General features: G+C 41.9%; 1 protein-coding gene across 4 annotated transcripts in view; it reads left to right on the forward strand.

Annotated features, from left to right (window-relative positions):
* The window catches only part of SORBS2 (sorbin and SH3 domain containing 2), a 248,694-nt gene extending 236,732 nt beyond the window's left edge, over positions 1 to 11,962 (forward strand). For 3 of the 4 annotated variants that reach the window (XM_030563381.1, XM_030563383.1, XM_030563384.1), the window contains 3 exons: positions 6,645 to 6,694; positions 9,067 to 9,173; positions 10,032 to 11,962. In XM_030563381.1, the coding sequence (XP_030419241.1) occupies positions 6,645 to 6,694; positions 9,067 to 9,173; positions 10,032 to 10,093 (219 nt within the window). In that variant the 3' untranslated portion in view covers positions 10,094 to 11,962. The remainder of the gene's footprint in view (positions 1 to 6,644; positions 6,695 to 9,066; positions 9,174 to 10,031) is intronic. The other variant, XM_030563382.1, reaches the window with a different exon arrangement.
* The last annotated feature ends 12,348 nt before the right edge of the window (positions 11,963 to 24,310 follow it).

Below are 24,310 nucleotides of genomic sequence, written 5' to 3' on the forward strand. Positions count from 1 at the left end.
CTGTGATTCTCTTCAGCGTTTCCCTTCATAACAGTCATTATACATAATACATCTATTGTATTAAACCTAAAGATCAAATTATTTACAGAGTGTATGTACTGGTCTTATATTTTGTGCTCTAATATTCAAGAAGGTTCTAAATGAACATATAGTTTGTGGTATAGTATGCTGGGTTTTTTGGTTAGGACCAAAATGCTTTACATGTGTATCTTAACATTCAGTATGCTTTGTCTCAAAAGCATCTGAGACTGCTTTTGCCTCTTACTGTTGATAGCAGAATGGATTTGCAAGGAAACATAGAGACAGGGCTGGCTCAGGCTTTTTTGTTGCCCCAAGCAGTGAAGGGGTGAGGGGAGGGGAAGCCACGATCGGCAGCATTTCAGCAGCAGCTCAGTTGCACCGCTTCATTCCTCAGTGGCAATTTGGCGGTGAGTCCTTCACTCCAAGACAGACTGAGGGACCCGCCAATGAATTGCTGCCGAAGACCCGGATGTGTCATCCCTTCCCATTGGACGGCCCAAGCACCTGTTTGTTCGCTTGTGCCTGGAGCTGGCCCTGCATAGAGATCTCTTGCTGTGCAGTTGCCCTTTGATTTTACATTTGTCTCCCTCCCTCTGTCTGCTATGTGTAGGGGAGGTGTATTCTCCTCCCCCAACAAGATATTCGTGTTTCCGTAGTTTTGCTGGATCCTTGTTTGCCATTAGGGTTGCCAACCCTCCCAGTTTAGCCAGAAGTCTCTCAGAATCAGGCTTGATCTCCCAGAGGCTACTGAAACCAATCTGGGAGATTTTAGGCTGCTAAAAGTCTGCCAATGCAGCGGGGCTATGGTAGGCTTCCCGTACTTGCCCTGGCTCCGCGTCATTCCTGGAAGCGGTGACATGTCCGACAGCAGCTCCTAAGAGGAGGGGTGGCCAGTGGGTCTCTACATGCTGCCCCTGCCCCAAGTACCGACTCCGCAGCTCCCATAAGCTGGAAACAGGGAACCATGGCCAATGGGAGCTGCGGGGGCGGTGCCTGCAGGCAGCAGCAGAATGCAGAGCCACCTGGCCGCCCATGAGCCTTGGAGCTGCTGCCAGACATGCCTCTCCCCGAGGTACCCGAGGTAAGCACCGCCGAACCCCCCCACACCCTAAGCCCCTGCTCCAGCTCCCTCCCGCACCCAATCTCCCTCCCAGAGCCCGCACCCCCTCACACACTCCAACCCCCTGCCCCAGCATGGTGAAAGTGAGTGAGGATGGGGGAAGGGCCTCAGAAGGGGCAGGGGCATGGCCTTGGGGAAGGGTGTTTGGGTTTGTGCAATTAGACAGTTGGCAACTCTATTTCCCATTGAACTGGTATGTACCAGAGACATCACAAAAAGACAAACCAGAAATTAGATGGTAGGGGGCAGTGATATTGCTTGTTAGGAGGCAAATTAGAGGATAGATTCCATTCCCACTAAAGTAGAGAGAAGGTTTAGGTCCTATGTTACTCTGCATGATAGGATGCAAAAAACAGTATAAGGATGCTTTACTGAGCAGTATGATGTGTTATGTATTCTTTATGGGCTTAATTCCCAGACTAGGCACCCACAATTGCACACCTAATTTGCATGTCAGTTACCATATGTGCCCCAATTAGCCATCAGCATACCAAAATGCCTTACATGCAGACACAGTTGCAATAACCATACATGCAAATGAGGTGTGCAGTTGTGTATATGTTCATGCAGACAGTTGTGATTGTGCACTGTTGAAATTAAAGTCCTAAATCTTTTACTCCTACACAGGAGGCAATATGGTCTAGGAAACTGAGCCATGGGAATTGGAATCTAGAAACTCCTGAGGGCTTAGCTACACTTGCAGCTGTAGAGCACTTTAAGCTAACCTAGCCTTCGGAGAGCTCACTAGGAAAAGCGCTCCAGTCTGTCCACACTGAGAGCTGAAAGCGCACTGTTGTGGCCACATTTGCCGCACTTGCAGCTGCACTGGGAGCAGTGCATTTATGGGCAGCTATCCCAGCATTCAAGTGGCTGCAACATGCTTTTCAAATGGGTGGAGTATGACAGGGAGTGTAGGGGAGGGGAGAGGGTGGGTTTCTGGGGTGCTGAGTGTATGTCAACATGCTGTCTTGGAAGTTCAGACCCCCCTGCCTCTCTCTCTCTCACTCAAAGCAAACATTAGCTGTTTGTTTTTTTCTCAGACCAGATAAGCAGCCGGCACTCCGAAATGGAGCTTTGAATGGACACTTCCGCGTCCCGAGTTCAAAGACAAGAGAGGCCACTTCAGTTAAGGGGATTATGGGACATTTCTGGAGGTCAACTAGAAATGTTACTTCTCGTTTACACTGGCACTGAAGCATCTCATCCAATATGCAACAGCTGCTAATCCTCTTGGGGAGATGGACTACCAGGAGTGCTCCAGCCAGGGAGTCAGAGCGCTCTTCATGTCTTGCCAGTGTGGATGGGGAGTAAGGTAGAGTGCTCTGAGAGGCTTTATTGTGGTATAACATGCAAATGTAGCCAAGGCATAAGTCCCTCTGCGACCCCAATCACTCTATTGCCTGAGGGTATGTCTGCACTGCAATTAAAAATCTGCAGCTGGCTCATGCCAGCTGACTCAGGCTTGCAGGGCTCAGGCTGTTGGACTGTTTGATTGCAGTGTAGACTTCTAGACTGGGACTGGAGCCCAAGCTCTGGGACCCTCCCACCTTGCAGGGCCCTAGAGTCCAGGCTCTACCATGAGCCCAGAAGTCTACGCTGCAATGAAACAGTGGCCCCTTAGCCCGGGCCCTGCGAGCCCAAGTCAGCTGACATAGGCCAGCCACAGGTTTTTAACTGCAGTGTAGACATATGGACGGGTCGTGACTTAGGGCACCCAGGGCTGCTTTAATGAGCTCCAACTCACAAGTGTAGCCAAGCCCTGAGGGTCTAGGTTTCCTGGGTTGTCATCCCAGCTCTGCTCCTGACCTGACATAGACTAGTCTCTGCCTAGCCTTTCTGTGTGTTTCTGCATCTAAACAATGGAGATCAAAGTCCCTATTTACCTTGCAAGGGCATTGTGATGCTTTATTATTTGTTTCTACAGTTCTGTGAATATGTAAAGTATTATGTATTTGCTAAATACTATTATTTCTAATTAAGTCTAGAATGTAAAATTATCTCTTGCCTTGAGTACCAATGCATTTTACACTCTGTCATGTCAACATTATCTGACTTAAGCAGAGATACTATATTTAACAGAGACGCGTTGGAATTACATGGAGAAGACGACAGTAGTATTATACATTGCTTGACTCATTTTTTCCTCATTTGGCATATGTTCAAGGTATTCAGTCATTTATAATATTGTTTTTAAGGATGTTACCCTTTATTGTTTGCAAAAAAAACCCAAAACAAATTAACAACAACTCATCAATAGGAGATTAAAAGAGAAGTACATGGAGGCTGCCACTGGTATTCAAATCACATTCAGGGGTTTGCGGAAGGGCAGATAGAGCATAGGTCAGGAGCACGTATTGAATCCAGTCCCAATTCCTGTTCCCATTTCTGCTTGATCAGTCAGATTTTGATGAGTGTTTACCACAGTCAGATAATATGTTTTGTTTTATCATTTGAATTTCTCACCATTAGATGACATAAAAACAAAGATACTTTAAGAATGTTTTATGCATATCACATAAACAGAATTTATATCAGGAAGGACAGACAAACGTGTAGGGACAGATTTTCAAAGATATTTAGGCAACTAAATATGCAGCTCTGTGCTTAGTGGGATTTTCAAAAGTCCTAAGTGTCTAACTCTTATGGGAGATAGACTTTTGCGCTGTCTCTTTAGGCAACTAAATACCTTTCAAAATCTGGCCCTAAACTCTATAAACATGAAATTGAGACTGTTTCTAATGTTCTCTCCAATAAATTGTGTGCACTAATTTAACAATAACCTTGGGTGCAACATTAACATTGTGTAATTTTAGCTAAATGAAAAACTGTGATGATTATAATGTGCAATTCGTAACACTTAATCAAAATGTGGCTTAACTTGTTAGCTTCAGTATAAATCTGTATGTATTCCACTCGGACAGCTAGCAACACTACATATCAATTTGTTTTTATGTTACGATTTTTGCACTGGGAGTGCTGCAAAATACTCAGGCAGTCATGTGCCTAGCAACAAAGGAGAAAGTTGTCTACAATCACATGACAAATTGGGCTACAAAGAGAGTTTTGTCCAGTCTTCTTCAACTGTAAGGATGGTAGACAAGGAGTAGGGGCTTTGAAATGGATCAAAGTGTTTGTAGAGGGAAGAATTTGTATTTATCCACCCAAGGTACAGAGGGCTCCTCAAGAAAAGGAAAAAACTCACCACTTTTAAATAACTATTTTGTTTGAAATCTTGTATATTCATGTGGTGGATCAGTTTCTATTATAGATGCAATTGTCAAATCATAGGACCGTTCCAGTTTGAAAACTGGCTAAGGGGACTCTTTCAAGAGAGAGAACCATCATTTTACCTAACCTAAAAGCTTGCTTTAAAATTACCTAGTGATGCATGTTTTTGGTGGTTGTTTTTTTTAAATCAGATGGAAAAATTAGACATGGCTGTGAAGAAACTCTGTGAGAGGAGAACACTGAAGTAGTTTTTTTGTTATCTTTTTTAAAAGGTGTGTGGCTGGCTGTCTCTGAACTCTTTAGTTTGATTTGCTTAGCTCTGGCAACACTATTAGTAATTAATTAAGATTGAGAGTTGTCAGTGTATAAAGCAGTGGTCACCAAGTGGTCGATAGTGATCGACTGGTCGATCCTGGAAACTCTCCCAGTTAATCACGCTCTCCAGCTGCTAAAAGTACAGTGGTGCAGCAGGACTGCCACTAAGGCAGGCTCCCTGTCTGTCCTGGCCCCATGCTGCTCCCAGAAGAGGTCACCGTGCACTGCTCTTGCAGCTCCCATTGGCCGGGAACAGGGAACTGTGGCCAATGGAAGCTGTGGGGAGGCAGTACCTGCAGAGAGGGGCAGTGTGCGGAGCCACATGCCCCCCACAGGGGCACGTTGACCTGTTCCAGGAATTGGCCGTGGTGTAGGAGTTTGCTGGGGTTCTGTGCCCATTAGAATTAGAAATAGTCCCATATGGAAACTGACAGCAGTGAACTCGTGCTATGTAGTTTGCCCACTCTGCTAGGGAGGATACCACCCCACCTACAGAGTCATCAGGAAGACACTGTCTCCCATGGCTTTATTCCTTAGTGCCCCAGATGCTTATGTAGCTGTTGAGAGGCAGCAACTCTATGAGAATAAACATTTAAAAATTACCAATTTTTTGAGATACACTGAAATCTGGACAAGATGTCACTCTCTTATTTGGCAATCACTTGTTACTAGAGACTATCCCATGGTATGCTTAAAACTACAGTGTACCATTCTATTCCATCTTTATTAGAAGACCATCTTTAACAAGCACAAATTTGTGTTGGCCCCTTGAGTAGTCACTTCAGGTAGGCAGGTCCCTAAATATGTAACCATTTATAGAAAGGAGACCACCTCTTGAATTTCATCAGGAGCAGTTGAGAAACCAGTGCAGTTCCAGAGCACAGAAGCAATGACATCATACTGTGTTTCTTCGTTACTGCAAGTAAACAAAATATTGTTTTTCCCTATTTGAAGCTTCATAGTGAGCTTTAAGAGTAACCTAAAATAAAGTGGACTGGAATAGTCAAACCTAGAGAAGACAAAAGTATGGACAAATACGATAACGTCCATGACATCAAAAAAAAAAGTCCACTAACTCTTAATTAAATCATAGGAGAACATATGGAGTGAGTTATCTTTGGTACCTAGGTATCAAAGACCAGTTAAGGTTTCCAAAGTACTTCCAGTCTGCAAATCTCTTTGGTGAGGGGAGGGCAGCCTCCACTAATAGACAGCATAATCACAATCCTAATTATTGCTTTCCTCCTCCAATCAGCATGTCCTCCATCTTTTCTGGATTGAGTCTAATGTGGATATAACTATAGATAGATATAAACAAATGGCTTCTATTTGTTCATAACATGGTGTGATTTTTTTAGGAAGTTAAGGTTTTTCACTTCCAATATTAAAAGCATCTGTTACATATTGGGGTGGTGCTAATTTAAAAAGGAAGGTAACTCTTAAAAGGTCATTGCACTGGAAATATCTGCCAACTTTTCCCTTCTAAACTACATGTTGACATAATTAGTTTGATTCTTTTAAAAGTGTATGTAGGAATATTGTTTGTCTAGATAAATCATAATGAATGGATGCTCATACTTCACTGTTAAGAATGATTTTTGGTTCCTGTTTTGTCTGAGAACACACTTCAGGCAAAGATTGTAAAACAGGCATTATTTGCATTTGAGTTTCATGGTATCTCCATTCCTGCACTGTTAGTGATATTTGAAAAAGTAATTGGGCTCAACTCTGACCTTTTCCTTCAGCATGAAAAGATTTAGACTGGATAAATTAAAAGCTGTTCTTTTTTTAATTTTCACTATGTCCTTCAAAATAATCTAGTCTTTAAACCTGTAAAAGTTCTAGTGCTTGCTCTTTTTTTATCTTTTAAAACAGAATATGTATCATGCCAGTATCCAAATTATACTTAAATTAGTAACAATTTTAAATCTTTATTACATTTCCAATCATTTCATTACAGCCACAGCGCCCTGTGTTTGCTCATGAAAACATACACAGTGGGGGGGAACCGTAAGTATATTTCTTATCTACTTAACCAGAGATACAACATTGGCACTTAAAGAAGGGGAACAATAGCCAGCATATTTTCCAAGGAATCAGTAAACTAGCTAGTAGAATCATAGGATAACACAGTTAGCCAAATAATGTTGAAAGACATCCAGGAAATCTGTGATGGCAAAACTGAATTATGAAGGGATATTATCTCACAAATGAAGATAAATGTACTATAGAGTAGCTACACACAAAAACTGCTACATTTCTCCATGTTTTACAGTTAAGATGGAAATTAATTTAAAAACCAGTTCATGGTCATTTTGTGATTCCTTCATTTTCAGATTTCTTGAGCAGAATGTCAGTTATAAAGATTTAATAATAATTCAGCTTGTCTGCTACCTTGGCCCTGAATTATCTCCTGTAAATTATTGTTTGTCAAGGGATCCTTCAGGATTAGGAAAGTGAGCAAAATGTAGGAAGTGAATGAAGTTGATAACAAGAATGCAACATCATATCTTACCAGGGGACTTGGCATGAGCAAGTGATAAAACTAGATAAAGGGTAAAAATTTCAAAAGCATCTAAGTGACTTAGGCTCTTAAATTCAGTTTTCAAAAGTGACTTGGGCACTCTGGTCCTGATCCAAAGCCAACTGGAGTCAATAGGAGTTATTCTGTTGGCTTCAGAAAGAGCTTTGGATCAGGCCCAGGTAGCCTAAGTCTCACTGACTTGCAGTGAAATGAGACTTAAGCCCTGTGCCAAAGGGCCACATTTTTACAAGCCTAAAGATGCGCACAGACACCTAGAGGGTTTTTATAAGTGCCAGGGCACCTAACTCTCATTTAAATCTGTTCAGGCAGAGCATTATTCCGTTAATTTTCAGCACTGATTTATAGACCCCACCACCAGAAAAATTAATCACCCAGTTTGGAATTCCTTGAAGCCAATGGGAATTTTGTTAGGTTGGAGGAAGTTTTAGGCACTCATATCATCCAAAGAGCCAGATTATAGCTCAGCATAAGAGAACATAAAAACCTACACACATACTGCTGTGTAGCATCCCTGTATTTCTACTGTATGCCAGAGGGGTAAGCTGCATGCTCAGCCCTGCATAGATGGACATGGAATGGGCAAAGAAGCATAGTGGAATGTGGGGGGATCTTGACTACATCCCCACAGTACGCCAACTGGCACAGTAAGAGTTGTTGTAATCTGCTATTGGGACCAATAGGAGACTGTTTCCCCTTCCTGGAGAAAGAAGAGTGTAGAGAAGAAAGGAAGGAATTCCATCCCTGGGATGCTCCTCGGCTGTTGCAATTACATGTGACTCCTTATGCAGGACTATTGTATAAGCACCATCTAGCCCTAATAACTTAATACACTATTCTTTCACCTCTAACACAGGGACTGAAAGAAAATGAGTTTGGTGGTCTCATTTCTCTTGCCATTTATCCATCACACACATCATCATGTAACTGAAAGGCCAGGATTGAAAAAATAGAGCTTACTGTAAGGTAGAAATGCAGCAGAATGAAAAACCTGTTTGTGAAAGCTAGCACAGTTTGTCTTACGTACGGCCTGATTCAAGCTATCACATTCATGACAACTAAGGTCACTCAAAAATGTAAAAGAATAAATTAACCAGGTGAAATGTCTAATGTTCCACTCATTCCTAGTATGTGCCTTCCTTTTAGCGTTTCTTTTCTGCCAGGGATATACAGTACTTTTTTCATTTTTTCCCTTCCTTTTCTCTCCCACTTTCTCCATTTCCATCTATTTTTATTTTATCTGTTCAGCTTCTGAGGCTGCTCTGATTTACAGTGAGGGCCAAGTACATGGCTAGCCAGACCCAGAATCCAGGAGGTGCAAAAGGGACATACACCAGAGGAGGAAGTGGGAGAAGTTAGTTTATCTCCTAAGATATTGGGACCAGCATCTTAATTTCCTCTCCACCACCACCCCCCCCGCCACATCATTTTACTCTTTCCCCTTCTCCTTTAGGCCATGGCTACTCCACCCTCATCTTTCTTTTCCCACCTAACTCTTTCTCAAAAGCGTCATGCCTTCTCAGAATAGAGTTGAGAAGAGTTGTGCATTAGCATTTTCAGTTAGATTGCATAGCTGTATGAATCCCACTGTAAACAATTTAGTAATCTCACATGCGTTGTCTTTTACATAAACTATGCTCTGAATTCCATTCTGGACCTAGTCCCATAAGTACTTATGCAGGCAAAAGTTTCCTGCATAGCTGTTTTCCAATATGCAATGTTGTAGTTTTTAGTGGAGTATGTTACCTTGAAAGTTAATTAAATGTTTGACAAGCTCCTCGAGCTAAGTAAAGGTGAAAAGAACTTATTTTTTTAAAACACACTATTTGTCCTGTTTAAGGTTTCAGGCTCTATATAACTATACTCCTAGGAACGAAGATGAACTGGAGCTCAGGGAGGGAGATATCATTGATGTGATGGAAAAGTGTGATGATGGATGGTTTGTGGGTATGTTTTATTTTGGTTGGTTTGTTTTTTTTTTTAATTTCAGAAATATTTGCTGCCCTCATCGTTTTCTTATATTTAGATAATTGTATAATTTGATGCGTTATGAATGCCAAATTACAATCAGTTTGCCACTTAGAATAACCCTGATTATGCTGAAGTCTTTGGGGACTAGCCTGATCCAAAGCCCTCTGAAGTCAATAGGTAGCATCCCACTTATTTAATGAAGAGCACTATCATGCAACCTTCACCTAGACTGAGTGGAATTTATTCACATAATTATCCCATAGATTTCAATGGGACTACTCATGTAAGCAAGTATTACTCTCTGTGAATAAGGGTTTCAGAAATGGGACCAAAGAAAGTTGACTTCATCACTCCAAACATTTTACATAAACTATAAAAATATTTTATACTTGTCCTGCTAATCCTAAATTATTTTGGAAATCCTACAGAACTGCTGATGACATCCACCCTTATGCCAGATTATTTCATTACAATTAATATTGTTAAATAACTCTCAACGTTACTAGGTCAATATTTTATTATGTTAAAATTATTACAAATTATAATCTGGATACACATAATTGAAATAAAATAACATAACTATGCATCTTGTAGTTGCTTTTCCCTTCATCATATTTTAAGCTGGTAACAGTTTGCGACTGGGAAATGTAATTCATCAAGCTATGCAATGCACAGGGTCAGTTTGGCTTTCTACAAGCATAAAAAAGTCTCTCCTGTCCTAATATTTGTAGTGCTAATGAAATTTCGTAAACTGAAAACAAAATTTAAAGGCCACACATGCATAGTTATTTCTTACTGTTATTGTCATCTTTCATTTATTACTTCTACTTTCAGGAACCTCAAGAAGAACCAAATTCTTTGGTACTTTCCCTGGAAACTATGTCAAGAGGCTGTGAATTTTTTCCCCTACTTATTTATGCATCTCTGCAACACATCTGCATAAAGCAGCTAGAAAACATGCTACAACAGGCCTTCTGTTTTCTTGCTTTGCAGTCTCAAATAAAGGTCATCTAGTTCATCATCATCCCCATCCTCATCTGCCAAACCGTTCCAGCAGTATTATAGCAACGACTACAGTGTATGAATAACTAAGCTTTTATGAAACAAGAGGAATCGTTTCAACATTTAAGTACTTTTTTCTGCTTTAGTCCCCCCCTGTCCCCATTAGCAACAAAGGAATAGGAAAACCTTGATGGAAGGTACACAGGTGACGCATCATGGGAAAATCTGCATTGTTTGGGACATTTGTGGTACTAGCATTAAATGCTATGCAAAAATTTGATTCTTAGCTTCCACCTGGTACAAAGAGAAAGTTGTTTACTTTTTAAAAAAAAATAAAAAGTTGTGTCCACATTCTTTTTAGCTTGGCAACTTATGTTGCTTTCACTCTGCTGTATCACAAGTTTGCCTATTCTCTTGGTTTACGATATATGACAATTATAATATAGATTTTTTTTGCCTGCACTTATATGTTGTAACATATGCACAGCGATTGTAAAATGTCAAGCAAGAGTAGTTAAAATGGGGGAACTGCAAGTGTGTTGGATGGGTGTGATTGTATTGGTTAAATCTTATTTTTTCCAAATAAGCTATAGTGCTTTCTGTTAAAACTCAAGAAGTGCAAGAGGCATGAAATCTTGAGAGTTTGTGGATAATGATGAGACAATGAGCTATCAAGATAGACAACAACAGTGATCTACTGATGTCTAACATTACATGACTATATCTAAATTTATTGTAATAATCAGCAACATGAATTTGAGAGGTTAGTTTTTTTTATTTATCAGATGAAGCTTACAGAACAAACAGTGTTAGTGCAACATTGTATTCTAACATAGCCACCTGAAAAAATATGCACAGATGTACTGATTTTATTTCACTAGCTATATATGTATATGTTAACAAAATCTGAATTCTTGTTTAGGAATATAGTACACACAAAAACCAAGTCACAGCTATTAAAACTGATACATTTAGTATTTTTTTTCTGAATGAAACAAATGTCTGAACACACTATTCTTTTTCCTTATGCGAAGGTAAGCAAAAATAATATATGAAATTACGAGACAGGATGATAATTGTGGCTTTATACAAACAATTCAAATTTGGTTTCTTCAGCACCTTATAGATGGTAAAGGCTTCTATTGCATTTTTCTTGTGATAAAGGGTTGATCTTATCACTATGTAAGTAGTCTCTAGCATTTTGTACTTTTTTGTACAGAACCATTTTGGTGTTGATTTAAAAAAAAATCAAAGTTCTTCATTTGATCTTTGCCATTTTCATAAGACAGAACATCTTTACTTGCCCCTCTTACCATAAGCACACCTGGATAGTGCAATTCTGTAAAATAGCATTTTATGCAAAAATTTATTAATGGTTTTAGTAGCCAAATCTAAATGTACATATGACTTTATTACAGAAAAATGTCATTAAGACAAAGGTAAAGAAACATCTTTGTGCAGCATACCTTTATTACTGCAGATTTCATGGCAAAAGCTTTATATTTCAAAAGCTTTCAATTTTAATTTAGATCTGCATGCAGCTTTGCTGTGAGATTCATACCTATCTTTGATGCCATTTATGCTGGAAGACAAATATCTGTTGCCTGTGATATTTAAAAAAGTACTGTTTCTACTCTGTAACTGATTTTTAAAAATACAAGTTTTTCATACCTGGCTTTCAGGTAATTGACTTTAAATTCTTATAAGCAAAGGATCTGTGTTTTTTCTTGAATAGACTTCTAATAAATTCTGCTTGGAGTACACTTCAGCTTTTCTTCCTGTTATTTCTTGATTTACACCATCACATATTTTTATTCTTAGTTTCTTTGTATTTGAACTGAAATTAACCCATCAACCCAGCTTTATCTGGGGACACAATCAGAGAGGTTTGTCTGCCACCAAACATAGTATTTGTTGTCAATTTACATAATCCTACACTTTCAGCTTCTGACACGTTCGATTTTTAAAAAGACAAAAACAGCATTACTTCACTCAAATAGCTTTTCCCTGATGTTAGTTATGTAGAGCTCTCAGTCTTGTTCCATACTAATACTTCAGATAATTTACATTAAGGAATTTGCCAGCTTTTAATGTCCTTTACTCATAATAATATCTCCTAAAATATTTGCATCCAGAAGAAATTTTCAGGAATGACATTTCTGTACCGATCTTCTGGGACTGTACTACCATTCCCAGAACTACCTGTACCTTTGAGGAGCATGCTGGTGTAAGGGGATACAAAAACAACAGTCTAAACTTTTAACATTGGCCAAAAATCCTACATTTAATTCCTTTGACTAACTTAGATAAGCCAACACTGTGCCAATCCTGTAAAATGAAAAAACACCACAGTAATTTTACTTAAAGATGACAAAATTATATATAAAGTTGGTTTCACACTCCAAGTGCAAAGACTAAACTCTTCTACCCCACGCATTATGGCTTTATCTACACCTATAGCAGAAGTTCTCAACCTTTTTTTTTTAAGCCTCCCCCCCAACATCCTATAAAAACACCATAGCCCATCTGTGCCACAATAACAGGTTTTCTGCATATAAAAGCCAGGGCCCACGCAGTGGGGCTTCAGAGTTCTGCCCTGGGCTCCAGCGAGTCTAATACTGGCCCTGGTTGAGAACTACTGCACTATAGCACCTATGTTGGCACAGCTATGCCAGCATAGTCCCCTAGCAAAGACACAATGTATGTCAATAGAAGCATCTTCTGTTGTGGGAATAAGTAGACCAACTCAAAGCCTGCAGTAGGAACACTTTTACCATTATGGGAATACCGTTAGACTCTACACTACCAGCAAAGCACTCCTAGTGTATACACATATAGCGTAGATACAGCTATACCGACAAAGCTGGGCTTTGCACCAGTATAGTAAAACCACCCCTTACCAGCAAAACAAGCTATTCAGGTAAAAAGCTAAGTTTGCCAGTGTAGTAAGATGAGTCCATGAGACATAAACCCTTGGTATCAGGGCCCAGTATGAGTCCTGAACTAGAGTAATAGTCAAGACATTGTTAAGCAAAGCTGGTCTGTGAGCTAGAGGCAGGTCCCATTCACAGAAGTTGGCAAGAAGAGGGCTGCTAGAAGTCACTAAAAAAATGAACATGTGCCAAGACAGCACCAGAACAGTGGGGCACGAACATATCCTAGACAGATAACAAGGAACAGATAAACCTAGCCTAAAGACAGTATAAAAGTATATGATGGATAGACAATATGAAAGAACAATATGATGGATAAACAATATGATGGCTGGATAGTTTGTTCAGACCAACCTGTGTCAAGAGAAAGGCAACCCTCTAATAGAGGGGCTGTACCTCAGTACGTTCAATGATGCGTAACCTGTTTGTACCTGTGTATAAAAATACATCCCTAAGTGGATGTCTTTGTCCAGCCTAGGGGGCAGTGGAAAGTCCCACCACCGACTGAGCTATGTCCATTGCCAGGGCGCACAAATTCGTAGTATGTCCTGTAGAGTCTATAGGAAACTATTACTGTGCTCCGTTTGACAATAAACCTGGCCCAGGTGCCTTCGTACCTTATTGGAGTCTGTGGTCATTGGGGATTCTCTAGGGGTCTGCTGTGTCAGCTACCTGCGCAGAGCCGGGTCAGCAGATAGAGGGAACACACATGCAGTCGACTGATACCAACATTGAACAGAGCAGAGCACCATACAGGTAGCGTCTGACGACAGCCAGTATAACTGCATCCATCCTACAGACTTCTGCAGGCATAACGATATCCATCAGGAATCGCACTACTGACCAACATTGCTATGCCCCCAGAAATCTGTAGTGGAGACCTGGCCTGACCACTTCCACTGGGAATAGCAATCACCTTGAACTGAAGAGGTATGAATTGCTCCCACCTCAACACATTGTAAGTAGGACTACTGACACACCTAGCTTTTTGCTCCTGCTGTCCCCCAACATACACATCAGTCTTTGTTCTGGAGACACACACACTTTGTACAATGAGAAGTTTTCTGAGGAACACCCAGGCTTTGTTGTAGGTCATTAATTCTCTTAGGCCTGGTCTACACTTTTAGGCCTTGGCTACATTTGTGAGTTACAGCACAATAAAGCCTCCCAGAGCACTGTACCTCATTCCCCATCCACATTGACAAGGCACATACAGCGCTGTATCTCCGCGGCTACAGTGCTGATGGTACTCCACCTCCCTGAGAGGAATAACGTTTGCTGTGCCTTGGCTACAACTCCCAGGTGTCAGTGTGAATGAAGAGTTAACTTACTGTGCTGTGATAATCCCCTTATCAAGTGGCCACTCTTCTCATTGTGATCCGCTGCAGGAATGCCAAAGTGCCCTTTCAAAGCTCCCTTTCAGAGAGAAAAAGCAAACATTTTGCTGTTTGCTTTGAGTGAGTGAGTGAGAGAGAGAGAGAGAAGCAGGTGGGATGGGGGGGGGTCTGAACTTACAAGACAGCATGCTGACACACTCTCAGCACTCCAAAAACCCATTCTCTGCCCCCACACTCCCTGTCACACTCCACCCCACCCCTTTTGAAAAGCACGTTGCAACCACTTGAATGCTGGGATAGCTGCCCATAATGCACCGCTCCCAATGCTGCAAACATGGCCACGACAGTGCACTGGCAGCTGTCAGTGTGGACAGACTTTCCCTACTCAGCTGTACAAAGGCGGGTTTAACTCACAGCGCTGTACAGCTGCAAGTGTAGCCATACCCTTACAAGTTTTGCTTGCATACTGACATAGCTATGGTCACACCCCTAACTACTATAGCTATTGCAGCAAAGGCTGTTGTATAAATCCAGTCCTATTGCTGATATCGCTTTTTTTCCTTTTGGGAACTGGTATAAATTATACCAGCAAACAACTTATTTTTCCAATAAAAGCTGTGCTTCCACTAGGAGGGTTTGCCAATATAACTGTAACTCTTTCTAATGTAGGAAAGGCCTTTGCTATTCATTAATCTCTATAAAATGCCCAGAACCTCAACTGGTATTGTTTAAGGGTGAGATTTTCAAAAATGTGTAAGAAATACAAATATCCAAAGTCATCTTCTAGGTTCTGTCTACACTGCAATAAAAGACTCAACGTGGGTGGCCTGGGTCAGTTGACCTGGACTCAGGGCTTGGGCTGCAGGGCTATAAAATTAAAGTATAAGATACTCAGGCTGGAGCCCAGGCTCTGAGACCCACATAGCCTGGGCTCCAGCCCAAGTCAGCTGGCCTGGGCCAGCCACAGTTGTGCTGTGGGTCTTATCACTGTGCAGACATAGCCATAGGCAGTTTTGAAAATCCCACCCTAAATCTACAAATGCAGTAGGATTGCTACATAAACTTGTTAGTCTCTAAGGTGCCACAAGTACTCCTGCTCTTTTTGCGGATACAGACTAACACAGCTGCTACTCTGAAACCTACATTTTTGTGTCTGTCCTTTGGCCCACTACTCTATATGCAAATAACACAGCTGGGGATAATATAAGTACACAAAGTATCCTCTGCATTCACTGATTCCTAAATTTATGGTCTAAAATAGCTATCATGCTAAGCATATCAGAGAAACTTCCTCCTTGGATCACATCATCTGATTGTAGATTACATGCATCCTGTTCATCTGAAGGCAATCATAATCCTGATAATCATCCATTGTGAAGGACCTATGACACAGGAGACCTGAATTAGGCAGCAGGGTCCCGACAGCCTATAGTCCTCATTGCCCCCTCCGTGATCCAGTATGGTACCAATACTACAGTAACTCTTGTGCTGTTTATTTTACACTGTGCCCTAATTTTCAATATGCTGCAGATTTTAATATTGAAAATGCATGTAGAAGCTGTCAGAGGAAAGCTGCAAATTTTAGCAGCCAGGCAAGGGCCATCTGTGTCTTCTGACACTTAAGAACATAAGAACGGCCATACTGGGTCAGACTAAAGGTATATCTAGCCCATTATTCTGTCTTCCGACAGTGGCCAAGGCCATGTGCCCCAGAGGGAATGAACAGAACAAGTAATCATCAAGTGGCCCATTCCCAGCTTCTGAGAATAGGCGTGGCAACCTAAAATAATCATCTGTCCACAGAGCAGCTATGGTCCGAACATCATACTTCAACCCTGAGATAAAGAAGCCAGTTTGAGAGGTGGACAGCTAATCCAGGGAGGACATGTAATCTCTCTGCTAATATGCCAATTATATGTTCTAACAACCTCTTTGGAATAGTTTCCAAAACTTCTTCCAAGAAAAGACTCCACAGAAATGATAAACCCGCATCTTGCAGACCCCTTTGCAGAACATCTGCACAAGGAATATAAATCAGTTTGTGCTTAAGTGGAACTTAAGCATGCTGACTCTCTATGCAAGGGTAAATTTCACACTTTGAGTCCAAAATAAAACCCTCCATTCTCTGTTTTCAAATATATAACCACAAAGTACCCAGTAAGTCTCAGCATATGGTGAAACTATATATAATAGTTTTATGAGTTTGTTGTGATCATCTGTGTGGCAAGCACAGGCTATGTAAAAACAAAAGGATGTGGGTTGAAATTTCAAGTAATGGTATATTTTGACCTGAGCCACAGGGACAGCATATGAACATGTGCTCAACAGTTTATTAAGACACTGTTGCCAATAACTGAAGCAAGGCATGTTGTCATGCCATTTTGTAATGTTTGGTATTTATTGCTTGCCTTTAAATGCCCTTGCACAAAGTGTGATAGGAACATAAGGTGCTTCCTGTACATTCGGAAAAGCACTGCACTTACCTAATGTGAAATAGATGAGAACTATCAGCTAACTATTAGGTACGTAGCTGTAATAGGACCTTAGATAACTGCTAAAAATATTCCCTAACAGCAGTTACAGATATGAAGGGTGAAATCCTGGATCCACTAAAGTCAAATGTCAAACTCCCATTGACTTTAGTGGAGCCAAGACTTCACCCATAGAACTGAATTTGTATTCAAGTTTCTGTCTTAGCCAGAAGAAAACTGAAACAGAAAATAGAAGTAGCTAAACAATGCACATTTGTTCATTATAGCGATTCCTCGTTTAATTGCTCCTACTGCATACTACAGTATCAGTACCTGGAGTCAACTGACATCTGTTTAAATATTACAAATAAAAGCCATATTATCATAACTAATCCCTTAAGTAATTGTAGAATATCAATAGATCAAGACTGCAGTGTGGGAAATAGCTTTTACAAATCTGAAAAAGTGTTTTAGATAAGAAATAAGCATAAATTAGATCAAGAGCTGAATCCACCAAGAAAGGTCATTTTACGGAGGCTGACACTCCAATACTGAGATCTAGAAATCAGAGCTGAACAGTAGCTGAGCAGAAAGCCTCACCAGGAGGCAATGAGCAGGCAGCAGCCAATTTGTAAATGGATATTTAGAAGACATAGATTTCTTATAAAGCACTACAGCAATCTTAAACAGGTTAGCTGTTGGGATGCAAAGACAGTAATTGGGTTTGTTTGGTGTTAGCCAAAAGAGTACTTTTCTACATCCTGGTTACAAATAAATACCCTGGAACAATTACTATTACTGTGGTTCAGTCTTTTGAATCACATCTACTAGCCAGTCAGTATCTTTTTCGATAAAGCCACTGAGAATAGAGTGAAAGTCCATTCAAGGGGAAAGTTGTTCTCTCAGTTTAGGCAATGAGTGTTTCTAAAGATGGCTTATTATACATGTCAAATGCTGTTTAAAGCAAAGAAAGTGTTCTGCACTGGCATATACATAAGCTATATGTTGTCCTCAAAACTCCAAAAGAACACTATACACATTCATGCCGCACCTTTCCAGGTTTAGAGAGCACTGGAGGAAATAATGAAATCAGTGAAGAGCATGAACATCATCAAGCTGTAATTGTTGGTCTAATCCTGGTTGTTGCTTGCATTCAAGCCCAAATCTTTAGCAGCTCTGCACACTCCATATGTGAAGCAATTTACAGAACTATGCCCTCTGGCATTATATATAACAACACCTACACCTCCAAGAGTCATATAAAGAGTAAAGTGTAATTTGCACATGGTAGCAAATATGAATCAGATAATATCAAAAACCAGAAGAAAGTACAGATCTCACCAGAAAGTAGTCATTGGTTATATTAAATGAATGGCCTTTATGCACAGAAGAACTGTAGTGGGGGGCTCATTAGCAACAGCCATTACACAGATAGGACATATCTAATTAGGATTTTGATACATGAAGGTTTCCCCTTGAACAGACTGGCATTACATCACAAATAATACAGCAGAAAAAACTGTTGACTGACAACCAGGAATGTGGTGTTAGGTTTATCTTCAGTACAGACACTCAGATGAACAATAGGACTATTTGTTCCAGGATATCTATAGCTAGACCTCAACCATGTGTGTCTCTTGCTGCCAGTGAAAATAACTTGAGAACTTTGAGTGCACAGTTTTCCAGGAGACAGGCAAGTTGCTCACACCCACAAAAACAAACACACATAGAGGTAATCCTACTCCGTCTTCCCTCCAGCAAAGAAGATGTAACACACATTATTTTAACAAATGCCTGAAGAACAATTTAATGAAAGTACATATCAAATTTCTGCTTCTACTAATGATGAATTACCAGACAGTTATATATAACTGCAATGAGTACCTGGCAATGATAAGACAGAGATTAAGTTTTATTGTTTAAGGTAATAGTTTTCCTTTATAAGAAAGGTTCATGCACTCACTTGGGAGCATTTTAAATCTTCAGCGAATGCAACAGTACCAGCTGGAGTCTATAAAAGCCCAACATGATAGGGTTAGTCAAGAATTTTCTGTTAGAACTATTTTTTGACAGAAAACTGTTTTTTACAAAATGATTTTTTGGTGAAAGGTGTTTGCTTTCTGTGGAAAATTTTAATTGCTGTCAAAAAAAAAACAAATACCTGAAAACTGATAGTGCACTGCAATAGAAAACCTAGTCTGGCCAGGAAGTGGAACCCACTCCTAGAAAAGAATGAGTCATGAGGCACCCAAACAACAACTCCTGTGAGACCCTGTGGTGGCATTTTTAAATCAAATATTTTGGTTTTCAGTTTTTGAATGAAATTTTTCATTGAAAAGTCAATATTTTCTGTGGGGCAAAAAAATCATTTTCCTACTAGCTCTACAGTATGACTGTAATAGATTATCCGCAGAATATGCACCTGTGGATGGAATGATTAATGCTTGTATGCTCCCCGGATATCAAATTATCAGGAATTATTCTAACATGTCAATGGCCTGTAGGTGGTTTATGCAAACTATCTGGATGCAAATAAAGCTATTGCACAATACAGATGAAGCTACTACACAATACAGGCCTGGTCTACACTACGCATTTAAACTGAATTTAGCAGCGTTAAACCGATTTAACCCTGCACCCATCCACATAACAAGGCCCTTTATATCAATATAAATGGCTCTTTAAACCAGTTTCTGCACTCCTCCCCGATAAGAGAAGTAGTGCTGAAATCGGTATTGCCATGTCGGATTAGGGTTAGTGTGGCAGCAAATCGACGGTATTGGCCTCTGGGCGGTATCCCACAGTGCACCATTGTGACCGCTCTGGACAGCAATCTGAACTCAGATGCACTGGCCAGGTAGACAGGAAAAGCCCCGTGAACTTTTGAATTTCATTTCCTGTTTGCCCAGCATGGAGCTCTGATCAGCACGGGTGGCGATGCAGTCCCAAATCCAAAAAGAGCTCCAGCATGGACGTATGGGAGATACTGGATCTGACTGCTGTATGGGGAGACAAATCTGTTCTATCAGAGCTCCATTACAGAAGATGTAATGACAAAGCATTTGAAAAAAATCTTCAGGCTATGATACAGAGTCCACAGCACAGTGCTGTGTGACAAGCGTAACGGAAAGCCAAAGAATCAAATGGACGCTCATGGAGGGAGGGAGCAGGTACTCAGGACTCCAGCTATCCCACAGCCCCTGCAGTCTCCGAAAAGTATTTGCATTCTTGGCTGAGCTCCCAATGCCTGTAGAGTCAAACACATTGTCCGGGGTGGTTCAGGGTATATCTCGTCAATTTACGCCCTCTCCCCACCCACCACCCCCGTGAAAGAAAAGGGAAAAAAATCGTTTCTTGACTTTTTTCAATCTCACCCTATGTCTACTGCATGCCGCTGGTAGACACGGTGCTGCAGCACTGAACAGCAGCATCCTCTCCCCTCCCCTCCCCGGTGGCAGACGGTACAGTACAAAATGACTGACAGCCATCCTCATCATCCTGTGAGTGCTCCTGGTTGGCCTCAGTGAGGTCGGCCGGGGGTGCCTGGGTAAAAATAGGAATGACTCCCAGTCATTCCCGGCAGATGGTACAGAACGGCTGGTAACCATCTTCATCATAGCAACTGGGGGCTGAGTTCCATCAGCCCCCTCCCGCCCTTTCATGTGTAAAGAAAAGATTCTGTATTGCCTGGACTATCATAGCAGCGGGAGGCTGGGCTTCTCTCCCCCGCCACCGTTTAATGTCCTGCCTGGACTATCATAGCAGCTGGAGGCTGCCTCCCCCTCATTTTATCTCACTAAAAAGTCAGTGTTTCTTATTCCTGCATTCTTTATTATTTCATCACACAAATGGAGGGACACTGCAATGGTAGCCCAGGAGGGTTGGGGGAGGAAGGAAGCAACGGGTGGAGTTGTTGCAGGGGTACCCTCTAGAATGGCATGCAGTTCATCATTTCTGCGGAATCTGACACAGAGCGGTTGTGCTCTCTGGTTCTCTGGTACACTGGTTCTCTAGTACATTTGCCCCATATTCTAGGCAGGACTGACTCTATTTTTAGATAAAACATAAAGGAGGGAATGACCCAGGGAGTCATTCCCATTTTTGTCTTTGCAACTCCGGCCAACCTCAGCGAAGGCCATCCAGGAGCACCCATGACAGCAGCAGATGGTACAGAATGACTGATAACCGTCATCTCATGGCCAATTTACAATGGCATGGCAGACGGTACAGAGCGACTGATAACGGTCATCTCATCGCCAATTTACAATGGCATGGCAGACGGTACCAAAAGGATGGTAATCATCTCTGCTACTTTGCAAAGGCAAATGAATGCTGCTGTGTAGCACTACAGTACCGCCTCTGTCAGCAGCATCCAGTACACATAGGGTGACAGTGACAAAAGGAAAAACGGGCTTCATGTTGGCCATGCTATGGCATCTGCCAGGGCAATCCAGAGAAAAAGGGCGCAAAATGATTGTCTGCCGTTGCTTTCACGGAGGAAGGAATGAGTGACGACATTTACCCAGAATCACCCGCGACACTGTTTTTGCACCATCATGCACTGAGATCTCAATCCAGAATTCCAATGGGCGGGGGAGACTGCAGGAACTATGGGATAGCTACAGGATAGTTACCCACAGTGCAATGCTCCAGAAATCGACGCTAGCCTCGGTACATGGACGCACACCACTGAATTATTGTGCTTTGTGTGGCCGCGTGCACTCAACTTTATACAACCTGTTTTACAAAACCGGTTTATGTAAAATCGGAATAATCCTGTAGTGTAGACGTACCTACAGTCTACTGAGAACTATTGCAAAGAAACTAATCCTTTGAGAACTTTCTTTACTGTGTTTTATTTTTTATTGTGTTTGAAACCCAATTTTTAACATCTGGTCTGCTGGCATTGATACTAATTTTTAAATTTTAGAAACAACATTTGTTATGAAAAGGAAAACACATTAAAAATTACATGTTTTGTGGAAACTAAAACAAAGGAAAAAAGGCAAGCTAGGTTACATTTTTGGCTTACTATCATTAATGATGTCCTATAATACCAGCAGACATTGTATATCTAGTATTTCATCTTTATGAGTGTATGACAGACTGTGTAAACATGGATTGTGTAAGATATAACCATAGGGTTGTCAACTTTCTAATGACACAAAACCAAAACCCTAGCTCTGCCCCTTCCCTGAGGCCCCACCCCCCTACCCTGGCCCTTCTATGAGGCCCTGCCCCCTGCTCACTACATTACCCTTCCCTGATGGCTCGCTGTCCCCCGCCTCTTTCACTGGGCTGGGGCAGGGGCTTGGGGTGAGGGCTCTGGGGCGGGGCCAGGTATGGGGTGTGAAAAGGGGTTCTGGGCTGTGGCAGGGGGTTGGGGGGTTCTGGGCTGGGGCAGGAGGTTAGGGTGCGGGGGGGTGAGGGCTCTGGGCTGGAGGTGCAGGAGGGGGCTCCGGGCTGGGGAAAGGGGTTCAGTGTGGAGAGGTGTGAGGGCTCTAAGCTGGGGGGCAGACTTTGGGCTTGGGCCACGGATGAGGGTTTTGGGATGCAGGAGGGGGCTTCAGGTTGGGGGGATCTCAGGGCTGGGGCAGGGGCACAGGCTTACCGTGGGCGGCTCCCGGTTGGTGGTGCAGCAGGGCTAAAGTGTTGCGCGCACCTGGAAGCAACCAGCAGGTCCGACGCTAGTAGGTGGGGGGGGGGGCAGGCGACACTGCGCTGCTCTTGCCTGCCATTGGCACTGCCCCTCCAGCTCCCACTGGCCAGGAACTGGCCAATGGGAGTGTGGAGCGTGTGCTCGGGGCAAGGGCAGTGCGTGGAGCCACATGGGCCCCCACACCTAGGAGCCGGACCTGCTGGCCACTTCTGGAGCGCAGCACAGTGCCAGCCAGGATAGGTAGGGACCAGCCTACCTTAGCACTACAGCACCGCCGAGTGGCCCTTTAATGGCCCAGTGAGTGGTGCTGACTGGAGCCACCAGGGTCCCTTTTCGACCGGGTGTTCCAGTCGAAAACTGGACACCTGGTCACCATATAGAACAAAACAGTTTCTTGAGACAAACACTGATCTTAGTTGAGGTCTCTAGGTGCTATTGGAATGTATATAATAAATAATAATTAATGGATTTTTGGTGGTATTCCAATAAGAAAAGATTAACAAAATATCAGTGAATACAGTAACAGAGAAAGTAACCTGAAAACACAACCCAAGAAGCAACATTATACATGCTGAAAAACTAAAGTGACAAAATCTTGCATTTTGGCAAGCTTTAGGTAACCTGGAAAGTTTGGAGGCCTCTGAGTATTTAAATAACCACCAGTGATAGTCAGGTAGTTGAAATCACTTCTTACCGCTAGATTCAGATCAATCCATACAGATCAGTCTATACAGATCTGCACACAGGAGCATGGAACTACTCTCTTTCACATGGAAGGGGACAAAGGAACCCCCACAGATGCTAGAGCTGCACATTTTGAAGGTGGGGTACATAAGAGAGATAGAGGGAAAGAGTTGCTGCACTTCACAGCACTGGACTCTGTTCTGTATCCAAATAAAACAAGTGAAGGAATACAACGCAGAGATGTATTACTCTCCAATATGCCCCCACTGTGACTGCAAGTGGATCACAGTGACAGCAGCATGGGTCTACCAGGAACCTCACTGCCAGGTGTCTTGGAGGCCACCAAGTAACTGCTGTGTCTGTAGGACGGCTCTGAGCTTCACATAGTAGAGGAATCCCTTTCCCTGGGGCCTTATTTAGCCACAGATTGGGGAGGGAATGTAGCATCTAAAATCTGCCACCTCTACCACAGTGTTTGTCTCTCCCTTTAGCCCACTGTCATGGATCAACCATGCGAAAGGACAGGGAACAATCTAGGACAGTATACTCACAAGTGAAATATATGGGGCAAAAGAAAACAAAAGCGCAAGCAAGCAAGATATCAGGCACTTCTGGAAATCTCACCTAAGTGATTTAAGAACACAAGCCTCACAGAAAGTCAAATGAAACTTGTGCCCCTAAATCATTAGGTACATTTTAAAATCCCATCCATTAACTATTCTTTAACAATGCTCCTAGTCATTTTAAATCCTATTTTGACCCCTTTAAAAATGACCCAACATCAGTGCAGAAACACTAATAAACACTGATAAACAGTAAAATAGAGAGAGCAAGTCAATAAAAAATATATCAAATCATATGTTTAATCAGGGTTCCTCCACATGTTAGATTAGTGCTAAATGAACAACTAGAGAACAGCATGACAGATATGAATATGAAAAACAATGGAGGCTACTGAACATGTTGTTCTAGCTAGATCACCACAGAAATATTTAACACAAGTATATCTGTAGCTATGATTCACTGA

Source organism: Gopherus evgoodei, chromosome 5 (assembly GCF_007399415.2).
Source record: "Gopherus evgoodei ecotype Sinaloan lineage chromosome 5, rGopEvg1_v1.p, whole genome shotgun sequence".
Lineage (NCBI taxonomy): Eukaryota > Metazoa > Chordata > Testudines > Testudinidae > Gopherus > Gopherus evgoodei.